Genomic DNA, 27005 nt, shown 5'->3' with positions numbered 1-27005 from the left:
TCAGGAACTAACGTCTTTTTTGGGATTGTGTAACTTTAACTGAAATTGGATTGACTCCTTCATACAGCTTGCTCAGCCATTGAATGATATTTTAAAGGGGAAATGTGCCTCTAAAGAAGCCATCAGCCTCACTAAGGAACAGCAAGAGGCCTTCCTGAGTTTGAAAAAGGCTTTGTGTTCGGTACCGGCTCTGGGAATCCCCGACAGTGGTAAGCCATTTACCGTGTTTGTCCATGAGAAAGAAGGATATATGACAGCTATACTGACACAAGAACATGGGGATCGGCAAAGACCTATTGGCTATTATTCGGCAAAACTGGATGCGGAACCCTCGGATGGGGAAGTTGCCTAAGGGCCATGGAAGCTACATGTCGAGCGGTAATGATCACTGCGGGTCTAGTCCTCGACCAAAAGCTGATTGTCAAGTGTCCCCACACCGTACATGCTTTGCTGTCTATGAATAGAATGTCTCAGGTGACGGCAGCTAGATGGACCCGCTGGACAGCAGTTTTGGAAGCTCCTAATCTCCATATCGTCCGGGCCAGCCGTTTAATCCCGCAACTATGCTCCCGATGTCAGAATCGAGGGAGCAAGAGGGGGGAGAATGTGAAGAGAATGACTGCGTGGAGATTTTAAAAGAAACAGAAGAAGCAGCCTTAGCAGCAGAGGAGCATCTGCACAACCCAGACCTCATCCTGTTTACAGATGGTTACTCCTTTGTTGACAATGGTACCAGAAAAGCAGGATGGGCAGTTACAACCTTATATGAGGTAGTGGCAAAAGGATGTTTACCCTCAGGAACGTCAGCACAACAGGCCGAGTTACGGGCCCTGTCAGAAGCATGTCGAATAGCAGAAGGACAGACAGCTAATGTCTACACAGATTCGCGTTATGGTTTTGGAGTCGTTCACGACTTTGATCTGTTATGGCGGAAAAGAGGATTCCTCACTGCTGCTGGTACACCTATCCGAAATGGAAAAGAAGTCCGAGACTTACTGGAGGCCATACAATTACCTCAGGAAGTGTCCATCCTGAAGTGTAAGGCCCATACCAAGGAAAATATCACAGAAGCACAGGGAAATGCCCTAACCGATCAGGCAGCTAAAGATGCCGTCTCACAGGGCGTTCCCCCAGAAGAACCAACACAGATGTGCAGATTGAAAGCACTCAGGACTCTGACACGAGACCTTCAAACAATGCAAGGCGAGTGCTCCCGAGAGGAAAAATGGACATGGATTGAGGCAGGAATTAAGCTATGTGAAGATGGTGTCTGGAGACAAAGAGTTACTGACAAGCCAATCGCGCCACAAGCACTTATGCCTTTTTTAGCCCAACAGATCCACTCGTGGGGACACTTGGCCTCACAACAGATAACGGCACGGTTCCAGAAAAGCTGGTGGGGTCGGGGATTTAAAAAACATGGCCAGCTGGTAACAGACCACTGTGTGGTCTGCCAGAAAAATAATTCTGGACCCATCACGGTAATGCCCCAACTGAGGCCCCCTGCCCCTGTCGGACCATTCCAGCATCTGCAGGTTGATTATATATCTCTTCCTTCATGCCAAGGATATACTAACATTCTTGTCATGGTCGACAGATTCTCTAGATGGGTAGAAGCTGTCCCAACTAAAAGAGCCACAGCCAATCACACTGCAAAGGTCTTGCGTAAGGATTACATTCCCCGATGGGGAGTCCAAGTAGCATTGACTCAGATCAGGGAACACACTTCACAGGTGCTGTCTGCCAAGAAATCTGTAGGTTACTGAACATTACGTGGGATTTACACTATCCTTATCATCCACAATCATCAGGTCAAGTAGAACGAATGAATCGAACTCTGAAACAACGGCTTGCCAAATATCACCAAGAAGGAACATGATGGCCCCAGGCACTACCAATAGTGCTATGTGGCATTAGGGCAACCCCGAACAGAACTACAGGTCTAAACCCATTTGAAATTATAACAGGAAGACCCATGTCGCTGCCAGGAACTATCGATTTACGGAAAGCTGATGTTCACTTAATGAGTGACACTTTGTTATCATACTGTCAGAACTTAACCAATGCTATTAGTTCTGTTTCCCAACAGGTATCGGCAGCTTGGGGTAATCCACCCGAAGGAGGACAGGACATCATCCCGGGAGTCTGGGTGTATGTGAAAAAGTTGCATAAAGAACCTTTGGGTGACAAGTGGGAGGGACCTTATCAAGTGTTATTGACCACCCAGGCAGCTGTCCAAGGAAAGAAAGCCTGGATCCATGCTTCACACGTTAAACGAGCACCCGTAACTGAAGCTAAAATCTAATAAGGACAATTACATTTTGCGAAAATGTATAAATTTACTGTATTATTGATTGTAGGTATTCTAGGCATAGGCCTACTTCTTACTAGCCGACCCTCTGCACCAAAGGGAAATAGTAGAGTAACAAGGAAATTATATGTAAATACCTTTTTATATATGTCATACATTTATGCCAAACAAGGTAACATTTCTAGTTGTTGGGTGTGTGCGCATATTCCTATTCACTCAAAGGGAGGGATTCCCTTGAGGCCAGTTCCCTTGAATATCTCGGAAATGGCTGAGTGGATAATTAATCAAAACAAAACAGGCATTTCAGGATACGGAAAACTGGGCACGTAAATGGAAGTCAGCAGGTTACAATCTGACTACCTTTGAAGGGGGATACCAACCGTGCTACAATAATTCCAAACGGCCCCCATTTTTTGTTATCACTAATACAACGGGAATAGGAAGAACGGGGGAATCGGTCTGTCTGATTAGAAACATTAAAGGAGGCCAAAATATGGGGTATAGTAACTGCTCCCGGAATTATAATATAATCAAGCCACGGAACCGTCCAAACTGGGCCGATGTGGGAATTTTTAACGTAACGGGGATTCTGAATAAAACAGATGGATAATGGCACCTATTGGGTGTGTGGCCACAAGGCCTACCCTTGGCTGCCCCAGAATTGGATGGGATCCTGCTATTTAGCCTACATTGTGCCTTATATGTATCATATAAATTCACTGTCGGAACATTTACACCGTCCTAAGAGAGCTATCACAGAAACAGAGAGGTTCTTTGCCATTCTGATCCCCAGGTATGGGACCGCCAGACTGGCAAGGGAATCCATTAACATGGCATCCGTTGTGGAACGGGTAGCCAATGATACCTCAGAGGCCCTAGTTAAAATCAATGCAGAAATGGTAGCAATCCGCACAGTAGCCCTACAGAATAGACTGGCCCTTGATTACATCCTGGCTGAAAAGGGAGGTACTTGCGCCCTACTCGGAACTGAGTGTTGCACATATATCCCAGATAGCTCCGAAGAAATTACCCACTTAGCCGCATATCCAAAAGGAGGTAGAAAAACTTAAGCAATCCCCATCATTCACTTTGTGGAGTAGAGCCACTGAATGGCTAGGTTCAATAGGAACTTCATTGGTGGAAGGTTTAATTCTATTTGTTGTAATTGTTTTACTTTTATATTGTTTGTTTATGTTGATTAAATGTTGTTGCAACCAGGCGGCTGTAGCTGCTGTCCCGCAGGTGAGACGCCTAGCAGGTCCCAGTAGACCGTCTGTACATGGCATAGGGGTATGTTATGCTTAAGCGAAGGTTGTTTACTGGTTGAATTAAGATATTGATTTGGATTAAATTGGAATAAGGTTAATTAACCTATGAAAACCAGACTTCCATTGTGGCCACGATGGAACTCGGGTTGGTGTAAATTTGTGTGGAAGCTACTAGTCCGGACATGTGGCGAAACACATCAACATATTTTAGAAAGAAACTCTATTAACATGTCTGAAATTATTTTGTAGAATGTTTAATCAGTGACACCTGATGTTTTATGATTCAGTTTGTGAAAGAATCAAAGGGGGGATTGATAGAGAATAGGGACTGAAACAGGCTGCATTTAGACAGGCTGTGAAAATTCACAGACAACAAGTCAGAGATGCTACGTGAGTGGGAGCATGTTGCATTAAGTCATCAATCAGCTTGACATTTTAGGACCTTGGGTAGTGAGCCAATTAAAAGGTTAAAAGACTATTAATTGAGCCAATAAGGTCAAAGAAGGCGAGTTGTTTTCTGTAAATTGATCCAGGTATAAATACAGCCATTTTGACCATGTGGTCTCAGAAGGACAAAGACCTGGCTTAAAGCCAAGAGCTTGTTGCTGTCTGCCAGAAATAAAGTTACATTAAAACTACAAGCGGAGTTCGTATTTCATTGGAAATTAAGAGATCTAACAGTCACGGACCCGCCGAGGTTGGTAAAATCTTAAACTTAAACATTGAGTAGGCAAATAATTAGTAAATAGGGTTAACTGACTAAATAAATAACGGAGGTTACAAAGGCAGTTAATTTATATCACAGTATTTCAGTATTATCTAGCTTGCTAATTATAGATTTACAGTTGAGATCAGTGTCTTAGAGTGATATAAATTAGTCACTTTAATTTAGGATTGGACTCTGTTATGTATGTTAACTGGATTTTACCTGCCACAGGAGGGCGCGCCTGTTGGAGTCCTAATGGTCACTGGCAGACACGTGCAAGCCATGTATATAATGTTGGCAGCCACGTTGAATCCTCACTTTGAGAATAAATAAACTGGAGTAAGGTCATGCCTGAACTAGCTCACCGTACTTAGCCTCGTGGAGTTATTCGATACTTAACAATTGGCGATGAGTTAAAAATGCAAACTTTCACGTAACCATGTCTGTTGGAATTTTGGAGAGATTCATGGAAGGGGAAGACTGGGAGGATTTCACTGATCGCCTGGACCAATACTTCGTAGCTAACAGGTTGGAAGGAACTGATAATGCAATTAAGTGCAGGGCGGTTTTCCTCACCGTTTGTGGGTCAAAAATTTATGGCCTTATCAACAATCTACTCTCACCAACTGATAAGACTTACGGTGAATTGTGTACGCTGATTCGGAACCACTTTAAACTGAAGGAAAGCATCATCATGGCGAGGTATCGTTTCTATACGAACAATCGCTCCGAGGGCCAGGACATGGCAGAATTTGTCACCGACCTGAGACGTCTCGCTGGGCCGTTCAACTTTGGAGCTGCGTTGGAGGAAATGCTGCGGGATTTTTTAGTGCTTGGCATGGGCCACGAGGTCATCCTTTGAAAGCTGCTCGCTGCTGAATCTCTAGAGCTGAGCAGGGTCATCACGATCGCCCAGGCATGCAAGTCCATGGACGAAAACTTGAAACAGATATCTTCCTAGCATCGAAATTCACCGGCAAGTACTGCACATAAAATAATATCGTCGGCAGGCAGAGCTGCACATGGCAGGGCCTACTCGTCCGCGTTTGTACGACCTGTAACTGCTCAAAGTCCGCCATCGAGGGTGAATCAAATCTCGCCTTGTTGGCATTGTGGGGGCTATCATTGGGCCCACCAATGCTGATTCAAGCAATACGTTTGCAAAGGCTGTGCAACAATGGGGCACTTTCAGCGAATGTGTCCGCAACCGAGCAAGCGTGCTGCGACACATCACGTGGCTGAAGATGATCGATCCAGTGTGGACCAAGCGGCACAGGCAACTCAACCCGAGGTACAGGCCGAACAAGTGTATGGGGTACATTCTTTTACCAAAAGTCCTCCGATAATGCTGGAAGTTAAATTAAATGGCATTACAGTATCCATGGAATTGGACACGGGTGTGAGTCAGTCAATAATGAGCCAGAGGGCTTTTGAAAAGCTGTGGGGCACTAAGGCAAAAAGACCCAAACCGAGCCCAATCAATGCAAAGCTGCGTACCTACACCAAAGAGCTCATACCAGTCATTAGCAGCGCGGCAGTAAAGGTATCGTACGATGGAGCTGTGCATGATTTATCGTTGTGGATCGTTCCAGGCAATGGCCCAACGCTGTTCGGCAGGAGTTAGCTTGAGAAAATTAAATGGAACTGGAACGATATTAAAGCCTTATCATCAGTGGATGAGCTTCGTGTGCTCAAGTGCTGTGCAAGTTTCCCTCATTGTTCGAACCAGGCATCGGCAACTTCACGGGAGCCAAGGTGCAGATCCACCTCGGCTCGGATGCAACACCCGTTTATCACAAGGCTCGGGCAGTTCTGTACATGATGAGGGAGAAGGTCGAGATCGAACTGATCAGACTTCAACGGGAAGGAATCATATCACCAGTCGAGTTCAGCGAATGGGCCAGTCCAATTGTCCCGATGTTGAAAAGTGATGGCAGGGTCAGGATCTCCGGCAACTACAAGGTACCGATCAAGCGAGTCTCGATACAGATTCAGTACCCATTACCCAAGGCTGATGACCTGTTTGCAACGGTAACAGGGGGGAAGTCGTTTACCAAATTGGACCTGACCTCCGCTTACATGACACAGGAGCTGGTTGAATCGTCAAAAAAACTGACGTGCATCAACACGCACAAAGGACTGTTTATATATCACAGATGCTGTTTCGGAATTCGCTCAGCGGCAGCCATATTTCAGAGAAACATGGAGAGTTTGCTCCGTCCCGAGAACCATCGTGTTCCAAGATGATCACTGGTCGCAATGCCACCGAACTCCTGCACAAGAAGAGGTTCTACGTCATCTGGACAGAGTGGGACTCAGGCTAAAATGCTCCAAGTGCATTTTCATGGCACCAGAAGTCGAATTCCTGGGGAGAAAGATTGCAGCAGACAGCATCGGGCCTACGGACTCGAAGACAGAGGCCATCAAGAATACACCCAGATAGAGCTGCGTTCGTTCCTGGGTCTTCTCAACTATTTCGGTAACTTTCTACCTTGTTGGAGCACTTTGCTAGAGCCCTTGCACATATTGCTGAGAAAGGGCAACGACTGGGTTTGGGGCAAATCTCAAGACAGAGCCTTTGAGAGGGGCAGGAACCTGCTATGTTCCAATAAATTACTGGTACACTATGACCCTTGTAAGCGGTTAGTGCTGGCATGCGACTCCTCATCATATGGGGTTGGTTGTGTGCTCCAGCAAGCCAATGTATCAGGCAAACTCCAACCAGTTGCATACGCGTCCAGAGGTCTGTCTAAGGCTGAAAGAGCCTGTAGTATGGTAGAGAAAGAGGCCTTAGCATGCGTATACAGGGTTAGGAAAATGCACCAATACCTGTTTGAGCTTCGGTTTGAGCTTGAAACAGACCACAAACCACTCATTTCATTGTTTTCTGAGAGCAAAGGTATAAATACCAATGCCTCGTCCCGCATCCAAAGATGGGCACTGACGTTATCCGCTTATGATTATGTCATCCACCACAGACCAGGCACTGAAAACCGTGCTGATGCGCTTAGCCAGCTACCATTGCCCACAACCGGCGTGGAAATGCCGCAGCCCGCAGGCTTGCTGCTGGTCATGGACGCCTTCGAGAGCGAGGGATCACCCGTCATGGCTCGCCAAATTAGGACCTGGACCAGCCAAGATCCTGTATGGTCAAGCGTAAAAATGTGCGTCCTAAATGGAAATTGGTCTGTCATTCCCAGGGAAATGCAGGATGAAATTAAGCCTTATAGCCGCCGCAAAGATGAATTGTCTATTCAGTCTGATTGTCTGTTATGGGGTAATCATGTTGTTGTGCCAAAAAAAGGTAGGGAAACTTTTGTGCGAGATTTACACAGTACCCACCCAGACATTGTCATGATGGCGGCCATTGCTTGGTCTCACGTTTGGTGGCCCGGCATATACTCGGACTTGGAGTTATGCGTGCATCAGTGCAATACTTGCATGCAACTGAGTAACTCACCTGTGGAGGCTCCGCAGAGTCTGTGGTCATGGCCATCCAAACCGTGGTCAAGGATCCATATAGACTTTGCCGTCCTCTTTCTCGGTAAAATATTTTTAGTGATAGTGGTCGCTCACTCCAAATGGATTGAATGCGTAATCATGTCATCCAGCACATCCACAGCCACCATTGAAAGCCTCCGGGCCAAGTTCGCTACCCATGGCCTGCCCGACGTCCTTGTCAGCGACAACGGACCATGTTTCACCAGTTCGGAGTTCCACGAGTGTATGACCCATAATGGCATCAAGCATGTCAGGTCTGCCCCTTTCAAACCCTCGTCTAACGGTCAAGCGGAGCGGGCTGTCCAAACCATTAAGCAGAACCGAAAACGCGTGACTCACGGCTCCCTACAGACCTGCTTGTCCCGCATTCTGCTCAGTTACCGGACAAGACCTCACTCGCTCACATGGGTCCCTCCTGCCGAGCTGTTAATGAAGAGAGGCCTCAAAACCAGGCTCTCCCTTATACACCCGGATCTCAATGTTCATGTTGAAACCAGAAGGCAACGGCAGCAATGGTACCAAGATCGTGTGGCTGTATCACGTGACATTGCTGTTCATGACCCTGAGTTTGTCATGAATTATGGTCATGGTCCAAAGTGGGTTGCTGGTACGGTTTTGGCCGAGGGGAACAGGGTGTTTGTTGTCAAACTGTTAAATGGCCAAACGTGCAAGAGGCACATTGACCAAACCAAACTGCGATTCACAGACAACCCAGGACAAATTGAAGATGACATCATCATCGACCAACCAACACACATCCAATCATCAGTTGACCCTTGTGTCATTCACGAAGATGAACCTACCATCCCCGATAGTCCTGTCAGACCGACTGCTCCGCAATGCTGCAAAGGTCCTACAAACTCACCCAAGCTTGGGTTCGAACTGAAAAGATCAACCAGGGAGCGGAAGGCCCCTGACCATCTCAACTTGTAAATACAACCAGTACCAAGGACTTTGGGGGAAATTATGTTATGTATGTTAACTGGGTTTTACCTGCCGCCAGAGGGCGCAACTGTCGGAGTCCTAATGGTCACTGACAGACACATGCAAGCCGTGTATATAATGTTGGCAGTCATGTTGAATCCTCACTTTGAGAATAAATAAACTCGTGGAGTTATTCGATACTTAATATACTCCTTAGATTTTAGATAGAAGTTAAAAGCATTAGGCAGCCAGTCTGATGAATATATTAACGCCTATATGTTTGTAGTTAGCAATGTTTCCAGAACTTCTACAGCCTTTTCAATACGAGCTGACATAGAGGGACTGTTTGTCTTGTCTTCCTCTGGGATGACGGTGCTCGCTCTCTGTAGCGGTGCTATCATTTCCTCCTGGATTGTCTGCTTCTGGGTAGCTGTATTTGAACCAGCTGGCTTAAATCTCAGGGAAACTTTTACATTTAAGTGAAACACTTGTGTCTGACTGGATAGCCATACAATCTTAACTTCTGTAACCTCTCTCTCTCCCTATCAGAGATGCACTTGCTATTTTTTACAGAGGCACCCTTCTACACATACCAGACAAAAAACTCTTACAACTTTTACTATTAAAACTACTAAACTAAGAACTGAATTGAACTGGCTTCAGTGTAAAAAAAAAGTTTTTTATATATCTGTCATGTATGTACTTTTGGGATCACTAGCCACTAAATGGCGTCATTGTTGGAGGCTATTGGGTTGCATGCACGTGTGTGCAGCCCAAGTACAAAAGGCCAGCCATTTTGTATATTAGTCACTTTTGGGCCTTAATAAAGCAGAGCCAAGGTCATAGGCAGTCCCTCGAAATCGAGGAAGACTTGCTTCCACTCCAAAAGTAAGTTCTCAGGTGACTGAACAGTCCAATACGGGAATGACAGTCTCTGTCGCAGATGGGACAGTCGTTGGAGGAACGGATGGGTGGCGAGTCTGGTTTGCAGCATGCTTCTTTCGCTGCCTGCGCTTGTTTTCTGCATGCTCTCGGCGATGAGACTTGAGGTGCTCAGCGCCCTCCCAGATGCTCTTCCTCTACTTAGGGCAGTCTTTGGCCAGGGATTTCCAGGTGACGTTGGGTATGTTGCACTTTGTCAAGGAGACTTTGAGGTTGTCCTTGAAACATTCCCTCTGCCCACCTGGGGATCGTTTGCTGTGTAGGAGCTTAGAATGGAGCGCTTGCTTTGGGAGTCTTGTGTCTGGCATGCGAACAATGTGGTCGAGTGTGGTCAGTGCTTCGATGGTGGGGATGTTGGCCTGATCGAGAACACTGATGTTGGCGTTGGTGCGTCTGTCTTCCCAGTGGCCAGGGGTGGAGCAGCAGTAGGCACAATATAATTAGCCTAAGCCGCATGGGTTAGAGAAAGATAAATATACCCTGGTTCCCGTGCCTGATCAACTTCCAACAACACCTACTGGAAACGCATGTGTGAGGATGTGGGACGAGGAATGGCAATGGGCTCAGCCCACCAACACTCACTATCTAGATGCACACAGGAATAATGTCATTTGGGCAGGATACCATTCATGAAATTTAACCCTAATGAGGGGGTGAATGGTTTCAAGGGAATTGTACAGACTATTCATCTTGGACGGTGGTGCAAAACGGGAGGAATCGGATCGGCTGCCCATTGCAGGCAATGGAACTAACTACCAGGCGCTGTGTGTAACGGGCAGCCGCTCTGCCACCGTGGGAAGAGAAGGAATTCTGGAATGTGCAAAAAGCCACAGAGCTTTAAAATCAATTGTGATTCAAATAATCAACATGTGGAAATTATGATGAACCTGTATAAAACACTGGTTCGACTTCAGTTGAAGTATTGTGTCCAATTCTGGGCACCACACTTTAGGAAGGATGTGAAGGCCTCAGAGAAGGTGCAGAAAAGATTTACGAGAATGATTCCAGAGATGACGACTTCAGATATGTGGATAGACTGGAGAAGCTGGGATTATTCTCCTTAGAGCAGATAAGATTAAGAAATTTGATTGAGGTGTTCAAAATCATGAGGGGTCTGTACAGAGTAGGCAGAAATAAACTGTTCCCATTGGCAGAAGGGTCGAGAACCAGAGGACACAGATTTAAGGTGATTGGCAAAAGAACCAAAGGTGACATGAGAAAAAACTTCTTTACACAGCGAGTGGTTAGGATCTGGAATACACAGCCTGAAAGGATGGTGGAGGCTTTCAAAAGGGAGTTGGATAAGTACCTGAAAGAAAGAAATTTGCAGGGCTTTAGGAAAAAGGCGGTGGAGTGGGACTAGCTGAAGTGCTCTTGCTGAGAGTCGGCACGGGCTCGATGGGCCGAATGGCCTTCTATGCACTTCAGTGAGACAGAGCTCCTTGCTGTATTCTGTACAACTCCATTAACATCGAGCTAGTCGATCTTTTACTGATCTGGCGTAGTTATGAAGAGCCCAGGGTCACTGTTTCACGAATTACATCTCTGGGACACCCAGAAGCTTTTACATCTTATCCAAACAGGATGCACCTTACCAAAAGTGTTTTTATTTTGTATGAGTGGTTCAGAACAAAGTGAGTTTTCACATGACGGTTTTCTTTCAGTCTTCTCACCTGTGGAGAGCTGCCAGCTGCCCTCAGCTCATAATCAGCAACAAGCAATTGGGAGACCAGAGCCACTCTTTTACAGAGTAGTTCCTCATCACATTTGGGGGTTTAATTTCCTTTGGTAGTTAATGTTCTTGTGTTAAACTCTTCAGTGCACTCTTTTAACAGTAATTAACCTCAAACCTCTTGCTTGTTTGGGCCAATATTCAGCATTAGCTTAGTGCATTTCCTGTTCAGGGTCTTGTTCAAACAAGTCTGTGGTCTCTTGAAGATTTGAGAAGAGCTTAAAGCTAAGGAACTTTTTTTAGAATTGCCAGTATAACTGATAGGTGGGAAGAGCTTAAACAATATAACAATGGGCCACACAAAATAAATACACAGGGGCATGTATTTAGAAAAAAATTATATCTTTATTTCAAAAATACACAGTTTATAAAGTACATTTGCTCTGCTACAATTCTGCACTGTACCATACATATTGAACGCATGCTGCAACAACGTGCTCAGAACTGTGGATATAAAAACCTTGACGAGTACAGATAGGCTGAACTAGGTGCCAAAATTGTATAATAAAGGTTTGTACACCATTTCCAGTCATTTTATGTTTTAATTGAATGGCCTAAATTAATCACCTGCCTGCAATTTCTGCAGGTATTCTGGGAATGTCCCGCTTGAGAGATGTGGGAAGCTTTTTTTAATGTTGTGTCAAGTGAATCCCTTCTTCATAATTCTTGAACTGGTTCTGGTGAAGGGTCCCATCTAAAACATTTCTTTTCCATTATTGTATCAGATTAACAGTCTTTCTTTGTATCTCTCAAATATCTTCCACCCATGTAAAACATGCCAGCTCAGATGACTTGCTGGGGAAGTCAAGTATTTTCCATTTCCAAATCACTTAACTCTTTGCGTGTCATGTGCTTTCAGCACCAAACTATTAGAACTTTCTACTTGTACAACGTAATTTAATTCTTCCCTTCCAGTTGTCAGCGAGCTGTAGTACTTGCATCTAGAATTTTTGCATCTAATCCATTAAAAATTGTAAAAAATCCCCTCAACCCACGTAATAGCATTGGAACTTGACATAAGCAGTGACTGGGATGTGTATGGTACCAGCTCGCCTGCAGAACTGTCAAACATCCAACGTGGGTGCAGTTAGAACCTCAGGATCTTGTGTTTGAGATCATATCTTCATGTATGATAACCAGATTTAAAGATAAATCCATTCTAACAAACATAACATTTTAAGTGAATCAAAATATTGGAAGAGAATGGTTTAAATCCACATTGGGTTAGTTTGAAACGTACGTTAGAATAAGGTCACCACCTCTTGTCAAATCCAAGTGGTCGGGATGGCAGAGTGAGGTGGCATGGGTAGGATTCTGATGTTTGCTAATGATCAGAGTTCACTGAAAATGTTGATAATTAACATCTCTGTATCGTGCAATACAAATATGTGAGAAATATTTGGCTTCTATTATATGTCACACTTTTGAAGTCAGGTTAACATTTTTAAAAACTTACAAACAGATCGTATGTCAATAATACTTTAGAAGAAAATAAAGTGACAGGCTGGCACATCTTGCGATTCTACACCCTGTGCACTGAGGCACATGATAAATAGGGGATTGAATAGGCACGCAGCAATAAGATTACAATATATAACGAGAACACAATTAATGTTTTGCAGTAATGACATCTATGGAACATTTAATTAACAGCATCTCACTCTGCTTACTTGTGTTTGACAACTATATTTAAAAATAACAAAAATAGTTATTTTATTCAGTACAACGCCATTTCATGTTTGCCCATGACCCCCTCCTAGAATAAAGCACCCCTAGAAGTGTCCACTGGATTTAAAGGGAGCAGTTTGGAGCACAAACCAGTGAGTCTAAGGGAAAAAACATTAAGAAAGCGGCAGGTCCAGACTTGTTTTAGCTTCTTTTTGGAGTTATGGTTTCTTTTGAAAATACCTTCATATTCTGTCTCAAATATAGAATGCCTTTTCATGTTTGCATACAAATGGTTAGTGTCATAGTGATCTTGCCAACTGAAACTGTGTTTAATTTTAAATAATTTCCTGAATTCTCTTCAGTTCCTGCTCCTATATCCATCAGCAGCAAGAACTCTGCAGTAAAGGTTTAGAGCTTTATTTTCACAATCCGGTTTTCTTTGTGCCTTTGGTTTCCTCTTGGTTACTTTGCATCCCCTTTCGTGCCACACTATCCAGCTAAGTGCACAGGTGGCGCGACCCTTTCCTCAACCCTGCTTCCACCCAGGCCTCTAGTGACTCAGCAATGTCATTTTTTATACAGTCTGTAAAAAGGTCACCAGGGAAGCCAGCCAACCTTTTGTAAAATGATCTTTTTCCACATGTCGCTTGCTGTTGGCTGTGCAGCAACTTCCAGCTTTTCCCAGGCCTCCACCTGGGCCACTATTCTTAGCCACAAGGCAGCAAGGCCATTAACATTTACCTGGGATGTCTCACACTCCAATTCCCTCTTCCTTTCCTGTAAGAAAATGCCTGGCCTGTGCTGTGCCCCTGTTCCAATAGCATGGTCAGGACCAGGAACTATAGGCAATAACTTTTAGTGTTTTTTTGACCATGTTACTTTAGTTCCTTATAATTCACTAGGGCAGCACGAGTTAAAAGGATTGAAGTGTAAAGAACTCTCACCAGCAGCATTCTGTATTTAGAAGTTCTGATCTTCGACAGACAAGTTAATACAGACAGTGTGCACTATTATATTTAATATAGTGTGTATGAAAGTGGAGCACCTATCTCACTTTTATAATCTAACTTCCTTATTGATGTTTGATACCTTAACAATTCCTAGAATTATGTTGCCCTTCCATGGCACTGAGTTATGTCCTGTTTTTAGAACTTAGGGAAGGGGCAAGGGTTTATAATACAGGGCACCATTAAGGTTAAAGAGAGTAGGAAAGAATGGGGTAAACAGTTAAAGTGAAGTGCTAGGGTTTGACTCAACCTGTAACATCACAAGAATAATCCATTACAAACCGGGAACATCCCCCATTTGGCACCTAAACTGAAGGTATAAAGCATAGCTTTCTTAGTGTTTTCAGTACAGTGTAGCCTTGCCAGTTACAGTGACCAAGTATATCCTATGATGGGCAAATTCCCGAGCACAGCTTGCAACTGGTGCGGACTACACATCACCTGAAGATTTTAAGCATTAAGGAGAACTCCATCTAAACACTTTGAAGAATAAATACTTCAGATTTATGATCTTTTGAAAATGGACCAGGAGTCCAACACCACCAGCACGTAATGGACAACAACTCACTTCTAAACCTGAGTCTCTCTTTTTAACTGAATGTGTTGAGTTACAAAGCAACTTGCTTCATTCAGCCACACTTCTCTGAATAATTTACAATTGCAGATTGAGTAGCAGCTCAGGATCTACAGCAGTTGTATGTTATCTATGTCATAAACCAATAGTGTTCTTAGAAACAAGGATAAATGCATAAACTCTGACCTTTTTAAGAGTATATTTTAGCATCTTCCTGTTCTAAATAAAAAGCATTGTACATAGAAAACCAAATATACACTTGCTGTCTGGCTGACTGTATACAACTCCAAAATACTGTCTCCATTTTGTTGGCTAATTACACATGATAAAATAATCACAGGACAAGCGAGAATTCTAAAACACATAGGCAAATACAAAACCCATGCTGAATTCTACAGTGCCTACCTGCATTAAACAATACACCGACAGTGCAGTGACATCAATACTTTAAAAAGAATTGTCGTAAAAACTTCTTATGGCAATTACAACATTACTGAACAGCTTCACGCTGTTTTTTTTGAGGTGGGGGTTGCTGCAAATTAACATGTAGGCCAGTGCCAAGCCGATAAACTAGTACCCAGCCCAGTACTATTGGTACTGAAATTTAACAGAATTCTGCATTGATCGACCTCACAATGCTCTACAAAGGAGGCCATATTAACTCAATTTCCTTCAACTTACTACCTAGCACCAAGCAAAATACTGTGAGGAAGATCAACCCTTTGTTTCCAGCATTATGTTTCAACATTGCTTTAGTAACAAGTGAATTAAGTCAATTGTGTACAGTTTTGTCCCAATAATCCCAGCCTTGATACTGCATCTGCTTGGAGCTCCTTGATGTGACAGATAATCCCACCTTTTCATGAGAAAACCAAACCAAGACTCCATCAAAATCTTACCAGTCAAGTTTAACTAGGCTTGAAATGGATGGGGCTATGGAAAGAGTACCAATCCCATTCGCCCCCTACTTTTGTTTATTTCATCAACATTTAAACTAGGAGCATAAGAATAAACCAGGGATTGGAGAAATCGCAACACTCCACCTTGCCAGTCCAAACGTTTGAAAAACACAAGGTACAGGTAGTACTTTGTCATTTGTACCTCTCAATCTCTTTCTCTGCCAAATATTTATTCAATTACTTCTTGAATCTGCCAATACTGTCTTTCTCCACTGCCTCCCTGAGCAGACTGTTCCATACATCCACCCCTCTGGATAAAGCGGTAAAATTTAAAATGCCTGTTCACCTTCCTTCTTCTGAACTCGAGTCTGTGCCCCCTTGTAGAGTTTCTGATTATGTCAAGTATGTTTAGAGTTCAGTATATCTATGCATCTTAGAATCTTGACCAGCTCAACACAATTCTCCCTGAGCCTCAATGGCTTATTCATAGAAAACTATCTCTAGGTCGATGCTGCTCACTGACATTCATGTCACACCTGGATTCTTAGCTGTTGGTTGAAGAGATCTATTAATACCCAGCTTACTTTCCCGTCTACAAATCAACAGAGTTCCAATCTCACATTGTTTTGGTCCATTTATTTTAATGATGTGTTTCTCCCTCTCTTTTAGGGTTTCCCCAATTCCAAGCACCAATCCCTGAGAGGTGACCTGCCAATGCTGCTCTTCCCATCTGGCAGTTAGGAGACCTGCGAGGAGCAGTCCACTCTGACTTTCCCTCCTGACCTTCGGGGAAGGATCAAATCTCCACTACCACCATTTGCCCTCCGAGATTGGGAACTCACTCTGAGGAGGAAGCTGCATATCTGTGGTGCGCCACCCTATTGCACTGCTGGGTTAACGTACCAGCTACCCAAGTAACCTCGGTACCAGTGAATGCACGGTGACTGCCAATGAAGCAAAGGCAGAGTGAATGCAGAGGAATCCCCTCGTGTGTAATCAGACTGCCTCCTGTATGCTGCTTTTCGATTTTCACTCTTTCAAGTGGCTGCATTTGGGATTTAAGTTAAAATCTACCTGACAAGTTTTCAGAGTTTCAAGAAGAATGCTTCTGGTAGAGCTATTTACTTTCCTCCTGTCACCGCTCCACCATCTCTCTTGAAGGGAGAGACACACTCTGATACCTTGCCCAAACAGCCATTTGTCACCGGTACAGCTATACATTGAGTGTCGTGGACTATTTGATTGGGGAGGGCATCACTGCTGAGCCTGACCCTGATCACAAACGCACATGTTCCAGCAGGGGTTGCTGGCTTGTGATCACAAGCAGTATTTTTGCGCCTCCCTAGTCTGCTGAGGTGGAGGAACATAGGAATATAGTAGCAGGAGTAAGCCACTGAACTCCTCGAGCCTGTTCTCCTGTTCTGTCTTTAAATGAGATCATGGCTGATCTGCGACCTAACTCCATATACCCGCCTTTGGCCCATATCCCTTAATATCTTTCGTTAATAAAAAGCTATCAATCTCCGATTTAAAATTAACAATTAATCTAGCATCAATTGTCGTTTGCGGAAGAGGGTGCCAAACTTCTACCACCCTTTGTGTGCAGAAGTGTTTCCTAATTTCACTCCTGAAATGTCTGGCTCTAATTTTTAGACTATGCCCCCTAGTCCTAGAATCACTAAGCAGCGGAAATAGTTTTTCTCTATCTACCTTATCGTAGCCCCCTAAATACTGCTCCGCCCGAGATCAACTCACTCAACACAGACCTTGGGACTGAACCTGGCACCTTTCAGTTTAGATGGCCCTGCATCATACCAGGGGCCTTTATCCACTGGGCAGTCAGGCATGCACCTGCCCGAAGTATGGTGCACCGTGCTTATGTTAAAATTCAGAATTTCAAGAGAAAGCAATTCAGAACAAATGCAGTGCAAGTAGGCATCAGCTCCAGCAAGTAGTCAAAACACTATGTTTACAACCTAATTGCCAGTACTACTGCCCAATTCTATTTCCTTATGGTTTTCTCAAACAGTGTAAATTTACTGCAATATAATTGCAATAAAGTACGAACGCAAAGCTCCAAGACAAAACTCAGCACAAATAATGGATTTAGAGTGCACTGTGGGCAAAGTAATTACTCATACAGGTGAAATCTTTGTTCTCATTGTATAAATTGGACAGCAGCACCAAAGCTCATTTTAACCCTGGGAGAGGATTGTGGATTTTAGAACCGAAGAACCACGGTGCTTTCATACACCCAACCGTACTCTTGACCTTTGTGAAACTGGTACAATTCCAGTAGTCGTGTGCTTGTAAGTGCAATAGCCGGACCTGCGTCAAGTCAGGCATTTCAACCAATCTATCACTACTCATCCAGAGAAAGATGTGTTAATATTCCTGTTAGGCAACGTGACAAAGACAAGAGCTTGTTGTATGTTGAATCAATATGTCCTTGGCCCCATTGCCAGCATTACTTTAACTCCAGATAGAAACACCTTGTGGGTCATCCAGCCTTCCAATTTGCTTCGGGTTGCACAATCAGGATCCACTTAAATTGTACTCCGATCTACCGCTGTTTCGGTCATGGCCTGATCACACCTCATCACTGCCTAGACTTCGGCCATCTTCCTGGTCCCTGTACCGTGAGCTCGTCAGGTTTAGGTAGCCCAGCTCTGACTGCTGTGACCGGGATGATGTATAAATGGATTTCGGAGCATCAGAACCGTCCAATGATTTGCCATTTCGGTTGCTGTCCACAGGACTGAAATTGTTACTGCCACCTGGTAACGATAATTCGCTGGAGGAAAAAAAGAATCTGGTAACTACAACAAAAACAACAACAACTATTTGCATTGATATAGCACCTTTATGTAGCAAAATGTTCCAGGGCGCTTCACAGAGGTGTAATCAGACAAAAATGGAGGCCGAGGCAAAGAAGGACATATTAGGAGGGTTGACTAAAAGTATTGACAAACATATGGGCCTAAAAATTCGTCTCGGGCAGTGGCTCAATACTGTCACGGAATTCTACCTTATAAAACTTCTTTAAAAATAAGACACTACCTTATAGCTTCTTAGAAAATTCTACCTTATAACTTCTTTAAAAATAAGACAAGCTGAATTTGGAAATCCTAGCTATGAAAGAATTCTAGCCTTCAGGGGCTGACCCTGGATAAGTAACTTTATAACTTCTTAAAACGGGACAATTGTTGAAATAAGCAGTCAGATGAATAGCCTAATCTGGATTGTCCATCATAAACAAATGGCATCTGCCCTCTTGACCATAGAAGGTAAACTGAACAATGGACCTATGTAGACACAGCAGTTGGTCCAGTTGAATTATCTAAATGTCAAGTACCTATTGCATAAACAAGACCAAATTCTTGGGACTATGGATAAGTTATTGTATAACTTCTTTAAAAAATTACACATCATGTAACAAACACTCAGGGGCTCATTGCAAAAACAAATGACATCTGCCCTTTGAACATAGATGGTAAACTCACAATAGCCATGTATTGATACAGCAGTTAGTAATGCAAGGGTCAGCTAAAAAAATAACTAGTGAAAATGAACTTGAACAACAAGAGAGGCTTGTGACAAACAACTGAAAAGGGTATAAATGTTGAAAGCTTAAATGAGAAATTTATAGTCGCTTAAACGGGCATAAGCGTCTTTCGACTATCAGAGCTAGGCAGAAGGCATTGTGCCTGCTCTGTGGTCTTCCACTTCTCGGGAATTGAAGGTAACTGCTACCTTGATAATTGATGGCTATCCTGCTTAAACAATTTTAAGAACTGTAATACTGTAACGAAGTTTAGATTTAAAAGTAAGCTTCTCTACTAGAAATAAGATTGTATTTTTCACCTTTTTTTTAAAGAACTGTTGCGATTGACTGACTGTAAATTGCAGATCAGTTCTTTAAATTAACCTCTATATATTTTAGAATTGTCTCTTAGTCTTCTGTATCAATAACTTGCAAACCACATCTCCGTACACTCTTTTGGTGAAGAGGTACATTACTGAGGAGAGACACTCAGACCAAAATTTGGCAGATGGAGTATAATGTTGGAAAGTGTGAGGTCATGCACTTTGGCAGAAAAAAATCAAAGGGCAAGTTATTATTTATATGAGGAAGATTGCAAAGTGCCGCAGTACAGCGGGACCTGGGAGTACTTGTGCATGAAACACAAAAGGATAGTATGCAGGTACAGCAAGTGATCAGGAAGGCCAATGGAATCTTGGCCTTTATTGCAAAGGGAATGGAGTATAAAAGCAGGGAAGTCTTGCTACAGTTATACAGGGTATTGGTGAGGCCACACCTGGAATACTGCGTGCAGTTTTGGTTTCCATATTTACGAAAGGATATAATTGCTTTGGAGGCAATTCAGAGAAGGTTCACTAGGTTGATTCCGGAGATGAGGGGGTTGACTTATGAGGAAAGGTTGAGTAGGTTTGGCCTCTACTCATTGGAATTCAGAAGAATGAGAGGTGATCTTATCGAAACATATAAGATTATGAGGAGGCTTGACAAGGTGGATGCAGAGAGGATGTTTCCACTGATGGGTGAGACTAGAACTAGAGGGCATGATCTTAGAATAAGGGGCCACTCATTTAAGACTGAGATGAGGAGAAATTTCTTCTCTCAGAAGGTTGTAAATCTGTGGAATTCGCTGCCTCAGAGAGCTGTGGAAGCTGGGACATTGAATAAATTTAAGATAGAAATAGACAGTTTCTTAAACGATAAGGGGATAAGGGGTTATGGGGAGCGGGCAGGGAGGTGGAGCTGAGTCCATGATCAGACCAGCCATGATCTTATTGAATGGCGGAGCAGGCTCGAGGGGCCGTATGGCCTACTCCTGCTCCTATTTCTTATGTTCTTATTACAATATCCGGGACATTACAATCCGGCTAAAACTTGCTAAAAAGCGCTATCTGGAGGACGGTTACATCCTCGGGTTGTTCATTTCCTTTAGGAAGAGATAGACCAGACCTTTAGACCCAGTTAGCGACTTTAGGATTCTGCTACCTTATCCGTAAGTTGAGTGAACATTTGAGGAGCACGGCTGATCCGGGAAAGCCCCAAAGAGGCTAGGATTGTAAAGGTCACCACAATACGGGAGGTATCAGATCGGTCGTCGGTTTTATGCAGCGCCTGATATTCAGTGCCATTGCATAGTGCCATTGCCCAAGACAAATTTCTAGGCTATGGGGTTTAAAGAGGGTCTTAAAGGACAAGGAGGAGGTAGTGATGCAGAGGGGTTTATAGCGGGAACTTCAGAGCACAAGGTTTGTACAGCTGAAGGTACTGCTGCCAATGATGGTGAAAAGGTAGAGGGGGATGCACAAGAGGCCAGAGTTAGAGGAACACAGAGTTCTCAAGGGGGTTGCAGGGTTGGAAGAGGTTAAAGAGATAGGAAGATCATGAAGGAATGATAATTTTAAGTTGTAGGCTTTGGGGGACTAGAAATCAATGTAGGCCAGTAAAGACAGGAGTAATCGGTGAACGGGATTTGGTGCAGTATAGAATATGGGTAGTAGAGTTTTAGAAGAGCTGAGGTTTACTGAGGAAGTACAATGGGAGGCTGGCCAGGAGAGAACTGGAATAATTGAGTCTGGTGATGACAAAAGCATGGATGATCGTTTCAGCAGCAGAAGGTCTAAGGCAGAGGTAGACGCGGGAGCTGTAATGGAGATGGAAGTAGGTGGTCTTTGTGATAGGGAGGATAAATGGCTGGAATCTCAGCTCGGGGTTGAATAGGATGCCGAGGTAGTGAACAGTCTGGTTCAACCTGAGACAGTGGCTGGGATGGGGATGGATTCAGTGGCAAGGATACCGAGTTTGCAGTGGATAGGAAGACGATGGCTTCGGTCTTCCCAATGTTTAACTGGAGAAAATTGCGGCTCATCCAAGACAAGTAGCCTGATAAGAGAGACAGCAGAGAAGTCGAGATGGGTGGTGGAGCTGGGTGTCATTAACATACATGTGGAAGCTAACCTCATGTCTGGGCACGTGGGTGATGAGGGATACGAGGAAATGGTCCTAGACGGCCTTGCTTGTAATTAAGACCATGGAAGTAGACCATATGAGATGGCAAGATTGGGGAAGGTGGTGTGAATATGGGTAGGAGAATTTAGAGGAAAGAGAGGTTTAGGAAGATGGGAGGTCAATGAAATTGGACGAGAGAGGGAAAAGTGAGTTGAGATTGAGATTGAAATCACTGAGGATGAGGAGTTGCTCAGTACAAAGGCCCAGGGAGGAAAGGAGGGGTAGATATCACGGTGCAAAACTCAGGGTGGTGGGGGAGGGGGAAAGAGTGCCCTTAACACAGCAGAGACCAGAGATTAAACCTGGGACTTTTGTGACTCATCTACTCACAGAGCCATCGGGGTGGGGGGGGGAGGGAATTTTCCTTCTTATAAAAGACAGCTACATCCTTCACTGTTTGACCAGCTTCCAATTCTCTAATTGGGAAGTAAGTGCACTGGGAGATGGCATTATAGCCTTGTTTGCCACTATTCAAATCTTTCCTCAATGCTGGTTATGCAGAGTAAAATCGTGTAATGTTATTAAAAGTGATATTACTCCAGAAAGTCCCAGGTTTGATCCCCAGTCTGTATTAGATTAGCTGATGTCAGTTGGGGGAACTACAATCGACCTGAGTGCAACTCAGCGAGGGGAAAACCAGCCACTGTCCAAGTTCATGATTGTTATTCAGTGATCCCTGCTAGAAAGTGTACATGCCAGGTGGGGGCAGGATCCGTTGTGATACCCTGTACAGTACAATAGCCAGCTCACTGTCTAAGTTTACAAAGCAGAACAGCCACTAGGATGATTTTTTTTAAGCACACGAGCTGTTTTTGTTAGGTATGACATTTTAAATGCAGCTCAACAGTGCAACGCTATCTAGTATGTCGCCTAAGTGGCCAGCCTTGATGTGCACCCTTAATAAGCTATTTGACCATGGCTATCACAGTCGAGTCTGGTCCTATCCTCACCTGAGGTCCTCACATGCATACACATTCCAGCACAGGTCATTAGATACTGATTAGGACTAGGAATCCTGGCTATATTTTCTCTTCCCTATCCAGTGGTGCTGAGCATCCTGTAGCATCCTTCCAGCCACTACGGCTGAGATCAGTGTGTAGATTAGGGATCAATCACAAGGCTCACTGGCCTGTGAGGCTCATTCATGTGTTGGCTTTACCGATTGAGCCATTTCGAAGGACAGAAAGCAACAGTTAAAATAAGAATTTTCATTTTAGTCACAGTACCGTGTTGAAGGTAGGTGGTTGCCAGTTACTGCAGAGCCGTCATTGAACTGATACGTGCAAGTATCCTGGGGAAAGGATACAGACAAAGACTCATGGTGCTGCGACTTGCCAGGATCCTAGTGGAAAGATACAGACACACAAAATGTAAAGTTCATGACCATCAGAGTGAAGGTGGCTCAGAAGTGCAGATACCAGTGCAGTGTTGTCATTACTTACTAAAGATATTAGTATCACACAATAGATGCAGATGAAGGCGGCCCTTCGATTCACAATACTAACTCTACCACCTCTCCAGTCCAGCATCGAGCTGTTTCTTAAATGAGCTCAGTGCCTTGGTTACCCCTTTTGGTGACCCGTTTCAGTTGTTGATCACCCTCTGTGTAAAATTTTTTTTCCAACATCCATCCTAAATTTGCCCTTCACAATCATGACCTTGTGCCTACATATCCTGCTGCCCTGGAGCACCTGAAAGTATTGTTCCAGATTCACTTTCCCTACCCGGTTAAGTATCTTATTCAAATTTATTTTGAAGGCTGAAGGGCTCAATCTGTAGGAATATGTTGGGGTGTGGCAGGGGTGGGGGGACATCACACTTAAGCCAATACGCTTTATCGATGTGTGACCCTCATCTGATCAATTCAAACGGTTTTCACAATTACTATTTTACCCCCTTATGATACAACTAAACTGCTGTTTCAAAATACACTCAATGTTAGAAAACAGAGTCACTAATAGTACTATTGGATGATTTCATAGTTCAAGTGGGCATGGTATCAAAGATTCACGCCCATCGTTCACTTTACTTATTAGTACTTACTAGCAGAGACCCGCAAAACATTTGCAATCACATTAGTGCCTTTATTGTAACAGTACTTGTTTAGACTATCATCTTCTTCATCTATAGAATCAACACTGATGTCCTCCCCTCTCTCTCCCTCCCCTCTTGCTCCGTCTCTCTCCCTCTCCCCACCACCTCCCTCTCCCTCCCTCCCTCTCCCTTTCTCCCATCCACCACCTCCCTCTCTCTCTCTCTCTCTCTCTCTCTCTCTCTCTCTCTCTCTCTCCCCCCCCCCCCCGTCTCTCTTCCTCCCCCCACCACCTCCCTCTCCCTCCCTCTCTCCCGCCACTCGCTCCTCTCAGCTCCGCAGCAAGGCCCTGGGAGGCCCCGCCCCATCCATTGCCGCCTCCACCACTCCCCACCCCGATTGGTTGCGAGGCCGGGCGGTTGGTGAAACCGTCACCCAGTCCGGACCACGAGCTCCCAGCCCCCACCTCAGGACAGACAAAAGCAGACTGTTATTATTATAGACTACTTATAAATATCAGTGACAACTACAGTTTCTGGGTACATGCACGGGCACAGGCATGCGTGATATTGGCAGTTCTATCCAAGACATTACCACTTACACTGTAATTCAATTAGACACCTAAGACACTTGAGAAGTTGATATATAGGTTTAACTATATTACTAGCAGATATCCTGCTGCAATGTTCACAGTCAATTAATAGATACCCTGTTTTATGCCATTTAATGTACAATATATTGTCAGGATGCTATCTTATTGAATGCCCAATTGTGGTTTTATGTGTGTATTGTGGGAGTATTAATTATACTTTTGGGCTTGAATTCTATGAGTAAGTGCATATTTTCAAAGAAACAAACCTATATCTGTGCAACGGCTTAACTTGCCAATGAATACTACCCTTTAGATTCAAAATAGCTGATCCGCCAGTTTCTATGAGCACAAACCCATTGATGGTGTGTGTGTATGTGTACAAGACAGAGACCGGAAGGGTTTGGCTGTTGTGCCACCCATGGGTGAAGTCACCCAACCAACATTTATTACCTAGGCTCACACACCTAGGCTCAAGAATTGCAGGTTCCCCCGCCCCCCACCCCCTCAAACTGGGGTACAATTCCACTAGCACTGGAAACTTGGCCAGCCTTCATGCGATGCAGCCACAGGCCTCGTGAAAGAAAAACATAACAAAAATAAATGGTTGGATAGTGCAAGGAGCACCATCCAGCTTACTCTGTACCATGTACCGTCTTAAGTATTCTCAGAGAACGCTCCAATGTCCCAAGCCGGTCACTCAACTTCACTGTCTCGCCTTGCAGCTGTTTGTTCTCCTCTTCCAAATAGTTAATCCTAAAAAGTGAGTGAAAGGCAGACAATCAAAATCGGTCACCACTGGCACCGCATACACTCCGAATTGTTTTTTCTTTCTTCCTCCTTTTGCCACCAGGTTTCCCCCTCACCACCACCTCTTTCAAAGGTGCCGACTCCTGGCTGGGGTGCAGCTCCAATGGAAGCAGCTGTATGTTGGCCATTCTTCATGTGTAAGCCTGGATGGTGAATGTTAGCAGGCTATTTGACCATAGATGGCACCACATCTTGTCCTCACCCAATGTGGGCATTTTTCAACAGGGTCACTGGATAGTGATCAGGAGCAGGAGCACCAGCTAATCCTCTTCCCATCCTCCCCTCCCCAAACAAGGGGTGCTGAGGCCAATTATAGCACCTCAACTGGTAACCAAGCTGAAATCAGCAAACTTAGCACAGAGTGAGATTAAATGTGGGAGCTTCCTGGTCCGTAGAGCCCAGCAACTCACTGGCGTAAGTATCTGATCCACCATGGAAGCCAAGTTCTGTACAGGTTTAAAACCCCCACCCCAAATACATTTTTGAATTGAACAGCAGCAGAGGTAAGGCACAAAGCCTCGACCCTACTACCACAGAGACACAGGGAAATTAGGAGGAAAAACCATCCAAATCACTCCGAGACTCTACGATATCGATAGTGTGGCATCAGCAGAGTACTGGGGTCAAGGTGCTGCCTGTCTTCCCAGTTGATACATTATAATTCAACGGAAAAAGGAGAAGAAGATAAAACATTTAGATGGCACAAATGTGAAGAACCCATTCTACCTCTGATCTAATCTGCCTCCCACTCTGGAATTGAAGATGTTGGCACTTTCAGTGGCACCTTTCATTTGGGCTATAATAGAGGCTTCTCCTGCCTGACTGTGCCAGTCTGATGAAGGGCCAGTCTCCCCTAAATGTTAACTTATGGTTCTCTTCCCAAGATACAAATGTCTAACCCGAGATACAAATAGTACCTGGGATCTGCTCATTTCAGCCGCATGCACCGATCCAGCACCTCACACTGTCCAGTGCAGTAACCTTGTCTAACCATTATTCTGGAACCCTTTTACTCTCACATGTTGAGACTTTCGCAACATTTCCTTTCATAGGCAAGAAAAGGTGTCACAATGCTGTGCGTTACTGCAGCAGAAAGACAGCAGAATCCAGCAGTAATCAGACAGTAAGCTGTCCAATCACTGCTACTAACTGCAGTCATATTACACCACGTGGTTCTGTCTTCCACTCGAGTGTGGTAACATATGTGTGTCTGACTGAAAGAGCTGTGCGCCTTAGGCGAGTACACTGCTGCCAACAAAATTATTCAAAACCATTAACAATTTGCCAAACAAAAAGATTTTTAAAGATAAAACGACCCAAGTCTCTGTGAAGAAGAGAGTATAGAATAAGAAAAGGCCATTTGGCCCAATCAACCTAGCCTGATCCAGAGGAGGAAAAATGAACAAAAACTTAATGATTCAGGTCGATGACCCTTTGTCAGAATTGGAAAAAGTTAGAGGTGCAACAGATTTTAAATAAGTGTAGGGTTCAGGGAAAGGGGGAGGGGAGGAAAGAACAAAAGGGAAGGTCTGTGATAGGATAGAAGGTAGGAGAAATTAAAAGACAAATAGGATGTTGGGATGATGGTGCAAGGCAAAATGAGATGGTAATGGGACAAGTTAAGAAACAAAAGATAACTCGAGATGAGGTGTAAATGGGAATGGCAGAATCATCGACAACTGCCATGTGAGAGAAAAAATAAATAAGGGCAGAGGTAATGGTCTCAAATTGTTGAGCTCGATGTTGAGTCCAGAAGGCTGTAAAGTGCCTAACTGAAAGATGAGGTGCTGTTCCTCGAGCTTACGTTGAGCTTCGTTGGAACTGTGTAAGAGGCCGAGGACAGAGAGATCAGAGTGGGAATGGAGAAGAGAATTAAAGTAAAATAAAAAAATGCTGGAAATCTCAGCGGGCCTGGCAGCAGCTGTGGAGAGAAAAACAGAGTTAATGTTTCGGGTCAACGACCCTTCGTCAAAACTGGCGAACGTTCGAAAATTTG

At 44.2% G+C, this 27005-nt stretch overlaps 1 protein-coding gene across 2 annotated transcripts in view; it reads right to left on the bottom strand.

Moving 5' to 3' along the window:
* Positions 1-11709: 11709 nt before the first annotated feature.
* The window catches only part of ccdc30 (coiled-coil domain containing 30), a 178871-nt gene continuing 163575 nt past the window's right edge, over positions 11710-27005 (bottom strand). For both annotated transcript variants that reach the window (XM_070860240.1, XM_070860241.1), the window contains 3 exons: positions 24853-24955; positions 22805-22920; positions 11710-18326 (listed from right to left, as the gene is read on the bottom strand). In XM_070860240.1, the coding sequence (XP_070716341.1) occupies positions 18122-18326; positions 22805-22920; positions 24853-24955 (424 nt within the window). In that variant the 3' untranslated portion in view covers positions 11710-18121. The remainder of the gene's footprint in view (positions 18327-22804; positions 22921-24852; positions 24956-27005) is intronic.

The sequence above is a fragment of the Pristiophorus japonicus genome, chromosome 18 (assembly GCF_044704955.1).
Source record: "Pristiophorus japonicus isolate sPriJap1 chromosome 18, sPriJap1.hap1, whole genome shotgun sequence".
In the NCBI taxonomy this organism is placed as follows: domain Eukaryota; kingdom Metazoa; phylum Chordata; class Chondrichthyes; family Pristiophoridae; genus Pristiophorus; species Pristiophorus japonicus.
This window is presented reverse-complemented; position numbering and strand designations above follow the sequence as displayed.